Source organism: Epinephelus moara, chromosome 3 (genome assembly GCF_006386435.1).
Source record: "Epinephelus moara isolate mb chromosome 3, YSFRI_EMoa_1.0, whole genome shotgun sequence".
In the NCBI taxonomy this organism is placed as follows: Eukaryota; Metazoa; Chordata; class Actinopteri; order Perciformes; family Serranidae; genus Epinephelus; species Epinephelus moara.
Genome location: NC_065508.1, coordinates 23,588,802 through 23,604,776, shown reverse-complemented (window position 1 = coordinate 23,604,776; position 15,975 = coordinate 23,588,802). Strand labels below are relative to the sequence as shown.

Sequence of the window (15,975 nt, the reverse complement as noted above, 5' to 3'; positions counted from 1 at the left end):
ACAGACTGTAACTCCCAGAATGCATTGCGAGAGCTGGCGAGAGTTTGTTGTTGTTCGGCGCTCGTGCGAAAATAGCGTTTTTCGACCGTGGCATATTTGTAAGATCTATAGTTTTTTTTATATCAGGGAAGTAGTTTTATATTAGATAAGTAAAAGCTATTTTTTAAAGACGCTGTTACGAAAAAAGACTCAAAAGCAGTTGTTTGAACCTCGCGGCTTGCCGTAGATTGTCCCGTTGTCATCATTACCATATCTTCCTGTCCCATATGTAGCAAACACAGCTAGCTAGCTTTTGTTACCATGTTACCGTGCTCGCTTCGCACACATTTGAGTTAGAAATAGGTTAGCCTTTATTAAAAATACTATTTTGTATTTTAATATACGGCAATACTCCGTGTGGGAGAGGCCCCGCCCATCCGCGGAGAGGTAAACAAAGTGTATCTTCGTCACCTAGCGTGATCGAGCTGCGATACAGCAGCCACCATCACCCGAGTCGTCGCCTGTTAATGGAAAAATATATATAGTGTCGCCATGAATTGCCGCTCAGAAGTTCTTGAAGTGACTGTGGAGGCGAGGCAGGTGGAAGAAGCGATGCTGTCGTTACTGCACACCATTTTACTGCATCGCAGCACCGGGAAGTTTCACTACAAAAAGGAGGGCACCTACTCCATAGGGACGGTGGGCACACTGGACATCGACTGCGATTTCATCGATTTCAGCTTTGTCAGGGTGTCCTCGGAGGAGCTGGACAGGGTGATCAGGAAAGCTGTGTCTGAATTCAAGGTAATTGGTGGTGTCAAGGTGTGATTGTTGACTGTAATGTATGGGCAGGCCTGTAATTTGACTGTGCTTATTACATGGTTACAGGACGCTTTGAGCAACTCTGGCAGCGATGGCATGGGGCAGATCTCCCTGGAGTTTTACCAGAAGAAGAAGTCTCGCTGGCCTTTCTCCGACGAGTGCATTCCCTGGGAGGTGTGGAGCATCAAGGTCAACGTTGTCAACCTCGCCAACGAGCAGGAGAGACAGATCTGCAGGGAGAAAGTGGGCGAGAAGCTGGGCGAGAAGGTCATCAATGTGGTGGAAGTCATCAACCGGCACGAGTACCTGCCAAAGATGCCCACCCAGTCTGAGGTGGACAATGTTTTTGACACCAGTCTCAAAGATGTGCAGCCCTACCTTTACAAAATCACATACCAGATCACAGACTCTCTGGGTACCTCTGTGAGCACGACAATGAGGAGGCTGATTAAAGATACTCTGGCACTGTGAGGATGCTCCAAGGAGGATAGAAAGATCTGGGTGATTTTATCCATACCTGTATCTGTAGTAATGCCTGTCACCTGTTATGCTAAAACACACAACTTGACAGCTGTGCTGCTGCTAAGATGAAGCAGTGGAAGCCATCAGTTGATCATTTTTTTTGTCTCTGCTGTGATTTCATTATTGCTTGTACCTTAATATTCCTGATTATGTCATGACTATTTAAGATATTTTTGTGCAAGCATTTTTTTTCCAAATCATCTTCACCTTCCATCATCTAGAAATGCAGCTTTAAGACAGAATTAACACTATATACCTATCAGTCGTTTTGCTGATTATGTCAAATGTAAATTATTGTTAATCTTTGACAATAAATGTTGTTCATTGTCACTGATGGTACTTATAGTCAACAGCTCTTTTAATCTAAAGATTGATTCTGTAAACCAACCTTAGAGATGAAAACAACTGCTGGCAAAGGGAAACTCATAATAAGATAAAATCAGATTGTCTGTCTTTTGCGAGCAGATTTCCTCATCTACGTGAAAACTTCCCCTCTGCACACAATTTCATGGAATGTGTGACCTTACACACGGGTAGGACAGGATTTCCAGTTTGCTCTTTTTCCAAATTAAAGCCAACACCTCCTAAGTTCACTCCTGAGTTTCCAGTCAGAAATTGTCACGGTGGCCTCCAGCTTGAAAAACATCCCCCCGGCTCAGGATTGTCTGCCAACAGGATAACGTGTGTGTCCGTTTTCACATACTTTAGTTGCACAGGTAGGTTAAACAGCAAGATTTTTTGCTTCACACCTCACACCAACAAAAGATTATGCAATGCTTCGATGTGCAACATAAGATCAAACAATTATAGTTGGTGAGGGGTTAAAGATTTGGAGAATACATGGAGAAAATATTATTTTACCCAACATTAATACCCTGAAAGATGTACATCACTTAATCCAAGGCTCTTTTCATTTCCAATCATGTCAATACTGCACATGAACTGTCTTCTATCTGCCTTGAAGTACTGAGTCTGTATGCTATGGGGGACAAAAAATTACTTAATTATCAATACATAAATAAATAAATGTGTAAATATACACAGGAACAAATAAATAAATAATTAAATGTCTAAATACGTACAGAATATGGAAATAAATATTTAAAAATATACTGGAATACATAAATAATTAAATGTATAAATAATATATGTAATAATATATGAAAATAAATAAATGTACATACATAAATAATCATGAAAATAAATAATTAAATGTTTAAGTAAATACAGGCATAAATACATACATAAATAAATTAAAACAATACTGGAATACGTAAATACATAAATGTATAAATAAATATATATGAAATAAATCTGAATAAATACAGGAATAAATAAATGTATAAATGAATACAAGCATAAATACATACAGAAAAAAATATTTAAAAAATACTGGAATATATAAATACATAAATAATTAAACGTATTAGTAAATATATGGAAATTTAAAAAATTACAAATAAATACAGGAATAAATAAATGAATATGGAAATTAATATTTTAGTGTTTGTATAAACACAGGAATAAATAATATTGAAATAAATATGGAAAGACAGCTAACAAACAGGACATAAATACATATATATGTTCAATTTATTTGTATATTTTTGTACAACTAAATTCATTTATTTCTACCCTCTGCATTTTTCTCTTTATTTATTCATATATATTTTGTTTATTTTAGCATTAATTTATTTATTTCAGTATTTATTTATACATTTATTTATTGATGTCGTTTTCCGTCCTTCATAGTAAGATCCAGGAAGTGGAAATGATTTAAGTAATAGTCTATCAGAGAAAAGGGTAAATTTGAATATATGTCAACCTTTAAATGAGACAAAGTTGAGCAGCATCAAGGGTCATACAAAGTCCTGCAGATGTAGTTAAATGTTTGATTGAGCTTTAAATGAGCTGCAGAGCACAATACAGTTCACTGAATAATTTAAATCCCACAAATGGTTGTTTATATACTCCATTGTTACTCTTTATTACAGAAATGAAGCACAAAAACTGTAGAAAAACCTAAACACAAAACAGCTGCAAGTTTCCAAAAGCAACAATAATGCAACCAATGCTGATACAAATATTCATTATTGCAGTGAGAGCACAGGAATACTAAAAAGATAAAACTCTTGTTTACTAACAAAATTGGTACAAAATCGAGGATACAAACACTTCCATGTACACAATTCTAATCATTTCTGTGAAACTTTCAGAAAGTCTTTATCACAAGAAATTAAGAGCACTATTATCAATACAGAATTTCTCCAAAGAATTTAACATCACAATGCAGCTCGCGTTGCTCATTTAGAGGAAAACAAAATTCCCGTAAGTCTTTGTGGAGCACTCTTTGAATGCAACATCTCCCGAATAGTAGCAATCATAATAATTTATGACGAAGGTCTAATCCATCAAGCCAAAGCAGAAGTATATACTTGTACAAGAATACAATTGTGAAACAACTGGAATACAATCAACACAATCTTTAATAATAAATCTTTAGGAAGCAGGAGCACTTTCTCACCATCCGTAGGATAAAAGATTTCTCATGCCTCCCTCTTCTTGAAAAGCCTGAGTCATAAGTCATCTGAATCTCTATTGTGCTTTCATGTAAAATAATAACGACACAATATTTCCAAAGTTGCATAAGGCCATCGAAGCATTGTAAAGCTTGGTTAATTACCACAATGGTGTTGCACTGGGGTGGTGGACTTTAGTGATTTGGAAATTGTGACGATGTCTAATATATAACAAAATAATATTGTCGTATTTATTATTTGAGTATAATAATTCCATTACTACGCTGCAATGTGCTTTTTGAACATTCTTCAGGAAGTTTGCTTGCTATAAATATTTCAGATGTGATGTAAAGAGCCAAATACTTGAATGATGTTATCTAGTATTTCGGATACTATCAAATCAACCAAGCCCATTATTTTCACTTTTGTTAGTAAGCTGATGTGAGCACCTTTTACAAATGAGTTTTATCAGCAATTATTCATGATCATTTACCTGTGAAACCTTATGACTTTTTGATTGCACAAACTCATTAATTTGTATACACATATTGTATACACATAGAAATTATTCACCAGGCTAGTACTTAGGAAGATAAATTATAAGTACTGAGTGAAGGCTGTAAGCAATTGATCTCGGCTGCATACTGAAATGTTAGGCCTAAAACAACAAGTATCTGAGGTGTGTCTGTGATATAGGTTTTCATTATACTGAACGTCGTATTCAATCGGCCCATTACACAAAATGACGCGAAGGCAAACTCAAATATGAAAGAGCTAATGCAAAGGAATGCAAAGTATGAAAAAATAAAACAGCAACTACTGGGCCTATTTATCATTTAAACGTCTGCACCAAGAGGGAAATGATCCGAGGAAACATTCTGGACTATCCCCCTCTGACAGAATCAAACTGGTAAACAAAGTGCATATTGAAAACATTGTTGAGGCCACCAACGTTACTTTAAGGGTTGCCTGCCACTCACACCAAGAGATAGATCTGATACAAAAGCAAAACTCACTATTCTGTAATTCAACTGCAGCCTCCAAAAAATTTGACCACGTTTTTTCACACTCTGTGAAAACAATGTATATAGTTGTCGCTGTACCTTTAAAGGAGCAGTGTGTACGATTTAGGGGTATTTAGTGGGATTTAGTGGTAGCTGTGTAGCTGTGCAGATTGCAACCAGCTGAAGCTTCTCCTGGTTAGAATTCCTTTGGTGTTCATTGTTTGGTACTGGGAGCCGAATTATCCTCTCCAGAACAGACAGACCAGGTGATTAAAACCACTAACACACTAATTAAAGTAGTTTTATGTTACAAATCAGTAGTTTTTTTATGCTGTTTGGCTCGTCGCAGATGGGCTACTAGCCCTGCTAATGTATGTTCACCTTATTTTTGATCCAGATATTCAGGAGCCGAATTATCCACAGAGGTCTCCTCCTCTCCAAAACAAAAGGCCTTGTTTATTTAAACTATTCAAAAACCGAATAAAACAGTTTCACGTTATAAATCGGTGTTTTTACAATGCTGTTTGGCATGTCGGAGACAGGCGGCTAGCCCAGCACCTGCTAATGTGTGTTCGCCTTTTTTTTCTCTGATAACCTAAGATCCAAACATTCAGGAGGTTTGTACCTAGAGCCGAATTATCCACAGAGGTCTCCTCCTCTCCAAAACACACAGTCCTGGTGATTAAAACCAGTAACACACTGAATAAAGCAGTTTCACGTCACAAATCAGTGTTTTTCTGATGCTGTTTGGCATGGCGGGGAAGGGCCACTAGCCCAACACCTGGTAATGTGTGCTCGCCTATTTCCTCTGATAACCTAATGTGTGTTCACCTTATTTTTGATCCAGGTGTTCAGGAGGATTTTAGTGGGAGCCGAATTATCCACAGAGGACTCTTCCTCTCCAAAACAAATGGATCCAGTAATTTAAACTGGTAAAAAACTGAATAAAACAGTTTATTGTTATACATCTGTGTTTTTACAATGCTGTTTGGCATGTCAGAGACGGGTCGGTAGCCCAGCACCTGCTAATGTGTGCTCTCCTTTTTTCTTTTCATAGTTGATTTGATAGTTGATAGTTGATTTAAATAAGTAAAACACTGAATAAAGCTGTTTTTCTGTTGCTCTCGTTATAGAGGGGCTGCTAACTACTGTGGCCGATGTGAAAACGTGCATGGCCCGATCTAGAGCCAGTGTTTGGTTTATATGTTTTAAGCTACCGTAAAAACATAGCGATCTCTGTGGATGAGGACCCGCTCCCTATGTAGATATAATCACTCATTCTACGGTAACAATTATGTCATTATTTTTCAGAAAACATAGTTATTGTATTCCATATCTGTCAATAAATCCCACTAAATCCTACACACTGGACCTTTAAGTCAAACACGGTACAGCTGAAGAAATGAGGGTGCAACTCTGTACCTTGTTTTCTCAAACACCAAGATAGATAATACAATTAGACAACTAAAAGAGGTTTCAAATAGATAAATGCTTATAGCTCATTTTGAAAGGAAAATAAACCAGTTATAATCATCTCGTCTCACAGAGGAATCTAGCACTTGATTGCACATTCACGTTTACACCTCTAATGAACATGGCCACTTCAATATATATGACATTGGAGGCAAGCAAATAAGCTATACATTCAAAGTCTTCCTTTCATAGGCTGAGGTGTCTGATTCTAATATTAAATATTGTCTTTCATGAGAAATGCACTACTTTGTAACTTGTCTGATGCTTACACGTGGCTATGACTCTGCTCGTGGCTCCAGAGGCTAAAGGCCGTCTTGAAGGTCCTGTGACAGAGTTTACACATGTACTGCCTCTTAAACGTCAGGGCAGAGAGAGATGGTGCATGGTAAAAGAGTGTGTCTGATTCCTGAGGGCCACCTGGGTTCTCCACGCTGTTCGACCTTGACAGAGGGCTGTGGCTGCTGGCTTGCCGTTCGAGTTCAGGCCTCTTCGTCTTGCTTACTGATGAGCTACAGGGCTCTGGGCTGCTGGACTCCTCAGCCATTGCTGCGGCTACTGGCGCCGTCTGGGTGGATTTGAGCACGGAGGCCTGCGGGGAGGGGCGGTCGGTGTTTTGAGGGGTCGTGGGAGGGGAGGGAGACAGAGGTGAGGGGTGTCTGTCGATCTCTTTGGCTCCAGGTTCGTTAGCAGTCGACATGTGGGACTGGAAGTGGCTCCAAAGGCGGAAGTTGGTCCTGAAGGCTTTGTTGCAGATGTGACAGATGAACGGTTTGATGTGGCATAGCAGCTCCTGGTGGCGTTCCAGGTCTTTGCGAGAGCTGAAAAGATTTCCGCATTTCTCGCATGGCCACACACCGGGTTCCTCAGGCCCAGATTTGGCAGACTCTGCGTTTTCCATTTCACTCACGGCCTCCTCTAATGGCTCTTCTTTTACTACCAGCTTGCCGTGATGGCCCATGCTCAGGTCCTCAGGCACATAGGATGAGGAGTCTTCTGAATCGTACATGGGCGGACCTGAGGAGTCACTGTAAGCGATGTTCTCTCTTGAGCTTCCCGGTGCTAGAGGCTCGTCATTATAATGCTCGTCAACGAGCATCTCAGACGCCTCTTCACTGTTCTCTTGCTGCCTCAGGTGAATCTGGTCTTTAATTGTCATCATGTTGTGGTTGTGGACCTCCACCTGGTGGCGCCATATGCTGAAGGAAGATTTGAAGGTCCGCATGCACTCCAGGCACGTCAGTTTCTTGTACTTACAATGTGCCTCGTGGTCCTTCTTGACCGTCGGACTTGAGAATCGGAGGCCGCAGTAGGGGCATACAGTTGCGTGTCGACAGCCCCTCTCATGGTCGCCCTGCTCGAAGAGTGAAGACAGCTTCATATTACAGAGTCTACAGGAGAAAACACCAGCGTCTGCGTTCTTCTGTTGAATGTTCTCATCCTGCTCCTGGTAGAGGATGCCTTCATCCGCTGTGTCCTGATCAGCCTTTTCAGCAGGATGTGTCCTTAAATGCTGTCTGTACTGAGACTGGAACACAAATACTTTCCCACAGTAAGGGCATATAAAGCTGGGTCTTGATCTCTTTTTGGTGAGTGCAGGAGATTGCAGGCCCTGCTTATTCCTCTTCAGCTTCCACAGCAGGGCTTTCTTTATCTCCCTCTCTCGCACAATATCTATCAACTTCTTTTGAAATTTCTCATCCAGTACGGAGGAGCTGGAGGACGAGGCTGGGTTTTGTACTACACCATGCTGAGTTTGGCAGTGAGTCCACACTTTGAAGTTGGTATGGAAGCGCTTGTGGCAGATGTCGCAAGCATACGGCTTTTCAGGGTTGTGATACATATTTACATGACGATGCAGTCCAGCGCTGGACCTGAAAACCTTTAAACAGTTCCAGCATTTAAAAATCTTGTTCTGAGGCTGCTCCCCACTGTTTTCATTAGAGTCGCTGCTGGCACTCTGAGGTACTGTTTCTGACACGTCCTCGTCCAGTGAGAGGGGTTGTTCTTTAAATATTTTGCTCTTCTTGAACGGGTACCTTCTGTTGTCTGGCCTGTCCTTTCTTTTCCCAAAAGGACTGAAGTCAGGCTTGGAACCTTGGTCGTAATTTGTCTGCAAGTCTTTAAGATTGACTGGCAATGCATCTCCAACTGTGATTCGAATAATGTCCATGGGGTCAGCGAGTGGACTGCTGGGCTCAGCTTTCACACTGACTTCTCTGTCTACCTGAGTTTTTTCATCATACCTGCTGGGGTACTTTGACCTGAGAACCAGGGGGGATGTTCTTTTTGAATTGCCATTGTGAGCAGATGTTTCCGACCCAGATGCCTTTGATGCCATTTTAACAACTGACTGTTCACGATTTTGCAGCTCCTTGAGCTCCAGCGTGGGCGAGAAGACTGGAACGGGGCTGTCCATGGATAATGATCTTCGGAGTAGGCTTTTTATGAGTGGCCCGCTCCTGTCAATGGTCTGGCTTGGCTCAGTGGGCTGACCCTGAAAGGGCACTTTGGTGCGATAGTGGGGCTCTAGCTCCTCATTCTCCTCTTTAGCGTCCTGGTCAGTGCCAGACTGCAACCTGATGTGCTGCACTTCAGCATCACTGAAAGACACAGATGATGTCAGCTGGGGCCTAACAGATGTGACATGAGATGAATTCCCTTTTAATATGGAGGAGTACGGATAGGTGGGCTTTCTTTCGGCAGCTTCACTCTGCTCCGATGATTTCCTGCTGATGGATTCAGAGTCTCTGACCGATTCATATGAGTTGTGTTCTGATGGAGGCAGAGCTGACTCTCGGGTGGAGTGGGGAGATGATGATCTCTCTGATGTTTTTCTCTGATAATTTGAGCGAGAGGAATGGGTTGTGTCATTTCGAACCCGACGCACAATGACGCTCCTTGTCTGGACATCATTCTCATCCCCTTCTGTGAACGAAAGCCTTTTTCTAGACACGCAGTAGGATGCGTGTGGCCTTGTTGACACAATGTTGGTGAGGAAAGGGATTCCAAGGCTGTAGCCCAGCTCTTGAATGGCTGCCAGGCTGCCTTTGTCCACAAAAAGTGAGGAGGAGTAAATGTAATTCAGAACTATCTCGAAGGCGTCCGGCTCACAGAAGTCCAGGTTTACAACTCTCAGCGACTCTGCATCCATCCGTGTGAACAGGGACTGGAAATACTCACTGGTGGCGGCCAGAACACTCTTATGGGCCTGGTACCTCTGGTCTGCCACAACCAGGACTACGTCACACATCTGGCCCCGCAGGCGCTGCTCGTTCAGAACCCCTAACACTGAGAGGGCATGGGAGGGATTGCTGTAATGCACTAGGCTCTCCATGGCTGAAAGACAAGAGGATTAAAATTTAATTCAGGATTGTAAATACAAGAGGTGATCATTCAGTGTAGAGACAGACATGAACAAGCACACGCACACATACAATAACAGCCAACTGGAGCTCAAGTACCTGCCCTATTGCCCTGTTTTTAATATATGCCTGTGTTTACTGGTCGTCTAATGCCATGACATCAGTGTCAGGCTGTGAATTTACGTTATATTATCTTAGTATATGATGCAGCTGTTTATTAGAGTTAATCCAGCCAGTTTTGCTGACATGTGGGCCACTGGGCCGATACAAAAAGTTATGTATGAATCTGTAATTGACTGTTGTCAGTATGTTTTGCACATCCATTCCCTAATAAAGAGGCAAACTCTATCTAAAAAATTAAATTTAATTAATCTAATTGCCACCATTTGGGCATGTGAATTATGAGTGTATGACACATTACATTATCTTACATTATTTTACATTACTGTTTAAATGGATGTGTTATTATTGTTGCTTTGATGTAATTCTAAAAAGTTTAAAATGAATTTTTAATCATTTTGTTAATAAATATTTCATGAGTAATAGTTGGTTGTCAATTGTAATTTGATATTAGCAAATAAAAACAAATATTTATATCGTGATAAGAGTGATAACACGTTATAGATGCTATTATGCACAGATACAAATACAGGTTTGTCTTGAGATTTTGGCTCGCCCTTTGGTGTGCCTTTCTTTCTTTATGATTACTTAAGTTACTTAGACGTTACTTGGCGGTGTTATCTAAACATTTTGCTTAATAAGTGTGTAGTGTATGTGAAAACACATTTGTTATAAGGCACAGTAATGAGATATAAATGATACATATGATAATGTACAGTATAGGAGTGTCTTGATAAACTGATATCGACGATAACATTTGTATTTAAAAATAAAATAGTGACATAATGACATGATAATATCGTGTTTCTGCATTTCTCTGTTTATTCAACCCAGAGATTGACTGATAAAATAACATTCAGATTAATTGATAATGACAATAACCACTGGTTTGTAGACCCACTGTCAACAAATGGTGACCTTCATTGAGCCAATCAATTGTGACAGTATTGTATATTGTTTTACTGTGAGTAAAAGTCATAATTCCACGTTTCTCTGGCATGTTTTGTTCATACTGGTTGTTCTTTACGATGATCACTAGAGGTCAAAGTTGAACCTTGTTATGTACCTTAACCTGCTGCACACTGAAACAGAGGGACATGAATTTATGGATATTACATCATACTATGTCAGATGATATGAAAATGGAGCTCTGTCAAGTCAACCGCGGTGACACAGACAAAAGCAGGAACTTATAACATAAAAGTGTTTAATATGCTTTTATAAAATAAAACGTTAACCTTCACAGAAAAGAGCAGAGGTGGTATTTCACGCAGCACATGCCATACATTAACATGTATGACTCTGTTCAGGACATCATCTATTAACTAAGGTGACTGTGAGACAAGGTGCATCCGGATCTGGCTGGTTCAGGCTGAACTATTTCCTGGGGGTGACCATTGTCACATGGAAACATTGTCCCTCTGTATAGTGGTAAAGCAGACCTTGAGAATATCGCTATTACACTGCAACGTACACTTAATTGCCAATTTATGACGTACATGAGGGTGTAGGATTGGTTTCAGCAGTGTGAGTGTAATATAAAAGGTAAATAAGGTTGTGGTGGCATCTTTAAGGAACCTTTTACCGCTTATTTTTGATTGATGTTTTATTCAAGCATGTTTTTATTAGAGTATGAACTGTTAAATAAAAAAAAACCATGTCTGCAGTTCTCCCCTTCAGGCTGCATTTAACAATCTCTGCCAACAAGTTAGGGCAGCGTGTATGTAGCCTGAGACGCAAAAAAATATGCACTATGGTGACAAGACAGTTACAGTAAAATGCTTAGAGATTTATTGGTAATAAAATAAACCTGAAACATTAATAGTGAGGTGGACATGGCTCCCCTTATCCCCAGTGGCAACTACACCCGTGGAGGTATACCTAGCTAAACCTAAAACAATTTAACACACCAGCTTTGCAATAAATATTACTTTCATTAAGGTTTAAATTAAGTTTTTATTTAAGCTGATTTATAGCAGTGCGGATAAACTTTATGGTCATACTGGAGGCTGTAGTTTGTGGTGCTGTTAGAACCTTTAATAAGAGTCGGGCTGCAGCTAACCATCATTTTTATTGTTGATTATTTTCTCAATTAATCGATTAGGTGTTTGCTGTATAACATGGTTTTGGAATCAATAGCTACTCCAACACTGACTAGCCACTGCTATTAAGGGTCACCAAACTTTAGGAGACGGCAGGTCATAGTCGTATGATGCACACTTTAGTTGACGGAGTGTTAAAACTTTCTTTTCTTTTTTTTGAGTGTATAGGTTACACATTTTTACAACAGGAAAAAGTAACAATCACTTTAGGCCTACAGCAATGAGAAATGCAAATTAATTCAAATATAACATATTCATTTCTGTATAATTTTACCTGAAAGCCACAGAGAGCCCACGGAGAGGGGCTAAGGAGCCGCAGGTTTCCTACCCCTGTTATAGACCAAGCAACTAATCGATTAACCGAGAATATAACTGACAATAAAAACGATGGTTAGCTGCAGCCTGACTCTTATTAAAGGTTCTAACAGCACCACAAACTACAGCCTCCATGTGACCATAAAGTTTATCCACACTGCTCTAAATCAACTTAAATAAAAACCTTAACCTTAATGAAAGTAATATTTATTGCAGAACTGGTGTGTTAAACTGTGTTAGGTTTAGCTAGGTATACCTCCACGGGTGTAGTTGCCACTGGGGATAAGGGGAGCCATGTCCACCTCACTTTTATTGTTTCAGGTTAATTTTATTACCAATAAATCTCTAAGCATTTTACTGTAACTGTCTTGTCACCATAGAGCATATCTTTTTTGTGTCTCAGGCTACATACACGCTGCCCTAACTTGTTGGTGGAGGTTTTTATATGCAGCCTGAAGGGGATAACTGCAGACATTTTTTACAGTTAATATTCTCATAATAAGGGCCTATTATAGACCAAATAACTACTGATTAATCGACAGAATAATCGACAATAAAAATGATCGTTAGTTCTACAGGTACTATAGTGTATATAAACCTGTAGCTGGCAACCACTGTGCAGAAAGCAAGGAGCATGATGTGAAAGGCCTCCATCAGGTGAGTCACCTTTCTACATATGTATTTATTTATTTTTTTTTTCACAGCCCTATTTATCTCAAAAACAACGCGCGCTGCTCCTTTGGGCGTTTATTTTGAAAATGGTGACCGGAAGACATGTTACTGATGTTGACACTTGCTATAAAAAGCTCCTGGGCTCATTCATTCATCAAAAACTGGCAACCGCTCTGCTGCCTCTTCATCCAAACTCACAGTCCACGTTCAGAGCGAAGCAGCAGCGACTGCTCGCTCGTGTCAGCTTTCCATGAGGAAGTCGACTGAGGCTTCCAGCATTAGATCATACATGAGACGTGGCTCATGACACATAACTTCTCCAACCGAAATGCCACTTTCAGTTTAGGAAACAGTCACGAGTTTCTCGGTGTGAGTGGGTAAATGGCGAGAGATACAGCCGAGGCTACAACCGTTTCGCTTTAACGGTAAATGAAGACGGGGGGAAAGTTGAGCGCGTTTCAATGGGCTCCAGATCGGTAATCCCGGAATGAAAACACAGTCGGTGCAGACAGGAGCTGTTGGAGTGTGGGGGGAGTGAATTAGATCCGTTTCCCCCGGTGGAAGTGGTGTTTTTTGTCTTCTATAGCGGTTCAACCCGGCTTGACACGGCGTAGCTGTTGCCTGCTAAATAATAGGGTTATATGTGGTCAGGTTTTACAGCGGCACGAGCCCCCCTTTCGAATTACGTCAGGGAGGAAAAGGAAAAAAGCTTCACCTTAACAGCACTCTACCAACTCTGTTCCAGGCTCCCGGGTTATGGTGCCGTACGGTAAGTTTGGCGGTGTGGCGACACTTACCCTGCCCGTCGTCAACACCGTATTTCCTCCGCACGGCCGCGACTTTATTCAGTGTTGTGTAGATTTCTGCGCGCTGGTCGTGATTCCATCCATCTTGAATTTGACGTCATCCCACACCAGGGATGAGGTCATCGCAAAGAACGCTCGTCACGTGCACTACGCTGCGATAGGCTGGTGAGGGAGCGGGGGGCGGGGCCAACGGACGACTTGACACTGAAGCTAATTTAAAGAGACAGGTCATATTTTTCATGTTCGCTGTCAACAGTTTAGTTTCATTTCGTGGGTTTTATTACGGCCACAGGTTGTTAACTCAAATTACACTCCATGTTTTAACTGACTGTGTGCTTGAGCGCTGTTGTGTTATTATTTTCAAGCTGTTTAAATAAAGTATTGTAAGTTTGTACCTCTATTTTGCTTTGTGTTAAGTCACATGGGTTACTGTAAACTGGCCGAGGGCGGAGACTAGGGATTATTTATTTATTTTAGTTTGATGTAAAAAATAAACAGATAAAAGAAAAAGAAAGAAAATATATACATACATTTAAAATAACTAGAGCTTCTTCTTCTTCTTCTTTTTTCTTTACATTTTTGGCAAATTAATATATATAAATATATATGATAGTTTTTATTTTTTCCATATTATATTTAATTTTCATCTAAAAAATGCACCCCAAAATGCATAAAACAAAAAAGAAAAACAAAAAACCCCCAAACTAACTAACTAACTAAATATATATATATATATATATGTATNACGCACACAAATAAAAATGAAAATTGACAGTGTCAGAAGTGAACTGAACATCAAACTCAAAGTAATTATTAAATAAATCTGGAACAAAACATCAAACAAACCATACAAAATCTATTTTGAGGTGATTTTTATTTTTTGAGCTGTTAATTTTCCTCAAAGTCAACCTGAGATTCTCACGTTAGCTTAACTTCATCTATGGACCCCTCGTGCAAAATGGTGATCAGAGATGGGCAGTATTTCTGTTATTTGAAAAACAGACTTGTGTAAAATGTCCTAATGATGTCAATTAATCGGCTAAACCAATAAATTAGTTGATCTCTAGTTACTTCCATGTCCTGGGGAAGTTCAATCAATATTTGGGTCAAAGCCAGAAACCAGAAAAGTGAGTCCCAAACTGGTGATGTCATCAGTTTAGAAGAATATGTTTTCTGTCCCATACCCAAACGAGCTTTATTCTATTGTAGCGTTCTTTGTTCTGAAAGAGAAAATATACCTGTATACTCAGAACATTCCCCTGAGTGCTCTTAGTGTCATTGAGAACATCTTTTTTAATTAATTGTCTGTGGTGCAGCTCCAGACTTGTGTTTGCTCATGTGTACTGGAATATTTCGACTGTCTTATACCATAGGAATAATGTGAAAATTGTAAAGAAAATGTGTGTAATTTTCCCTTTAATATCCCATAACAGAAGAGATTGTCTCTGGAAGCTTTAAACTATGAGGTGCAAATATAATATGCATGTAATTGCACTCCCCCTCTAACCCCAATGAAACCAATTAGGTCCGTGACTGAATGAGAGTCACTATAGCATGGCAGTGGGTTGGTGTCATTACTGGCGTCCAGTGGGGACTTGTTGCTGTGTTTATTTGGCTAACAGGCCTGTTCCGGGAAAGCCTTGTCAGCTACAGTACCTGGCAACAGTCTCATGACCCCATCAGGTGGTGTGGCACTGGTGCTGAAAAGCGTGCAATGTGGCATAAAGCCATGCCCTATTGAGCTGATGATTTTTATTTTGTGGTGTTACTGTATCAAATGTGTAGCGTGACTTATTTGACTCAGCCTGCAGCCCTGCAGCTCCCCACATCCACATGCTCCAGCGTGTCAGCGTGTACCCAGTCATTATCACGTAATGACTGAAGGAAGTTAAATCAGGCACATTTTCACACCTCATTACTATAAAAGGAGCTCCATTACATTAATCACTTCATTTACAAAGAAAGAAAAACAAGATTTAAAGAAAACAGACTCCCTGTAGAATTCTCATAATGTCAAACTGATGACAAAATTGTCTTCTTTTTTTCCCCCCAGAACAAATCTTTGACAGCCAAAGCATCCCACTGTTCCTTCATATAATGAGAAAGAAGATGTGGGAAAATGGCAGGGAAGTTCTCACTCCTCCTTACCTGACATTAATGGCTGACATGGGCTGTTAATGCCGGCAGCACAGCAAGCACTGCCATGGTTACCTGTGTGCAAACCAAGTCATTAGGGACTCTGACTCCTCCCATCCCACCTCTCTCTGCCTGGCATCATA

The 15,975-nt window shown here is 40.3% G+C and overlaps 2 protein-coding genes across 2 annotated transcripts; one reads left to right on the top strand and one right to left on the bottom strand.

Annotated features, from left to right (window-relative positions):
* Positions 1-30: 30 nt before the first annotated feature.
* On the top strand, positions 31-1,662 carry atg101 (autophagy related 101). Its single transcript, XM_050040309.1, has 2 exons — positions 31-783; positions 868-1,662. Exons 1-2 carry the CDS (start codon positions 532-534, stop codon positions 1,270-1,272), a joined length of 657 nt encoding a protein of 218 aa, XP_049896266.1. The 5' UTR covers positions 31-531; the 3' UTR covers positions 1,273-1,662.
* Positions 1,663-3,288: 1,626 nt separating this feature from the next.
* On the bottom strand, positions 3,289-13,832 carry zbtb21 (zinc finger and BTB domain containing 21). The gene is made up of 2 exons (XM_050040822.1): positions 13,688-13,832; positions 3,289-9,655 (listed from the first exon to the last, which is right to left on the bottom strand). Exon 2 carries the CDS (start codon positions 9,651-9,653, stop codon positions 6,585-6,587), a length of 3,069 nt encoding a protein of 1,022 aa, XP_049896779.1. The 5' UTR covers positions 9,654-9,655; positions 13,688-13,832; the 3' UTR covers positions 3,289-6,584.
* Between the last annotated feature and the right edge of the window lie 2,143 nt (positions 13,833-15,975).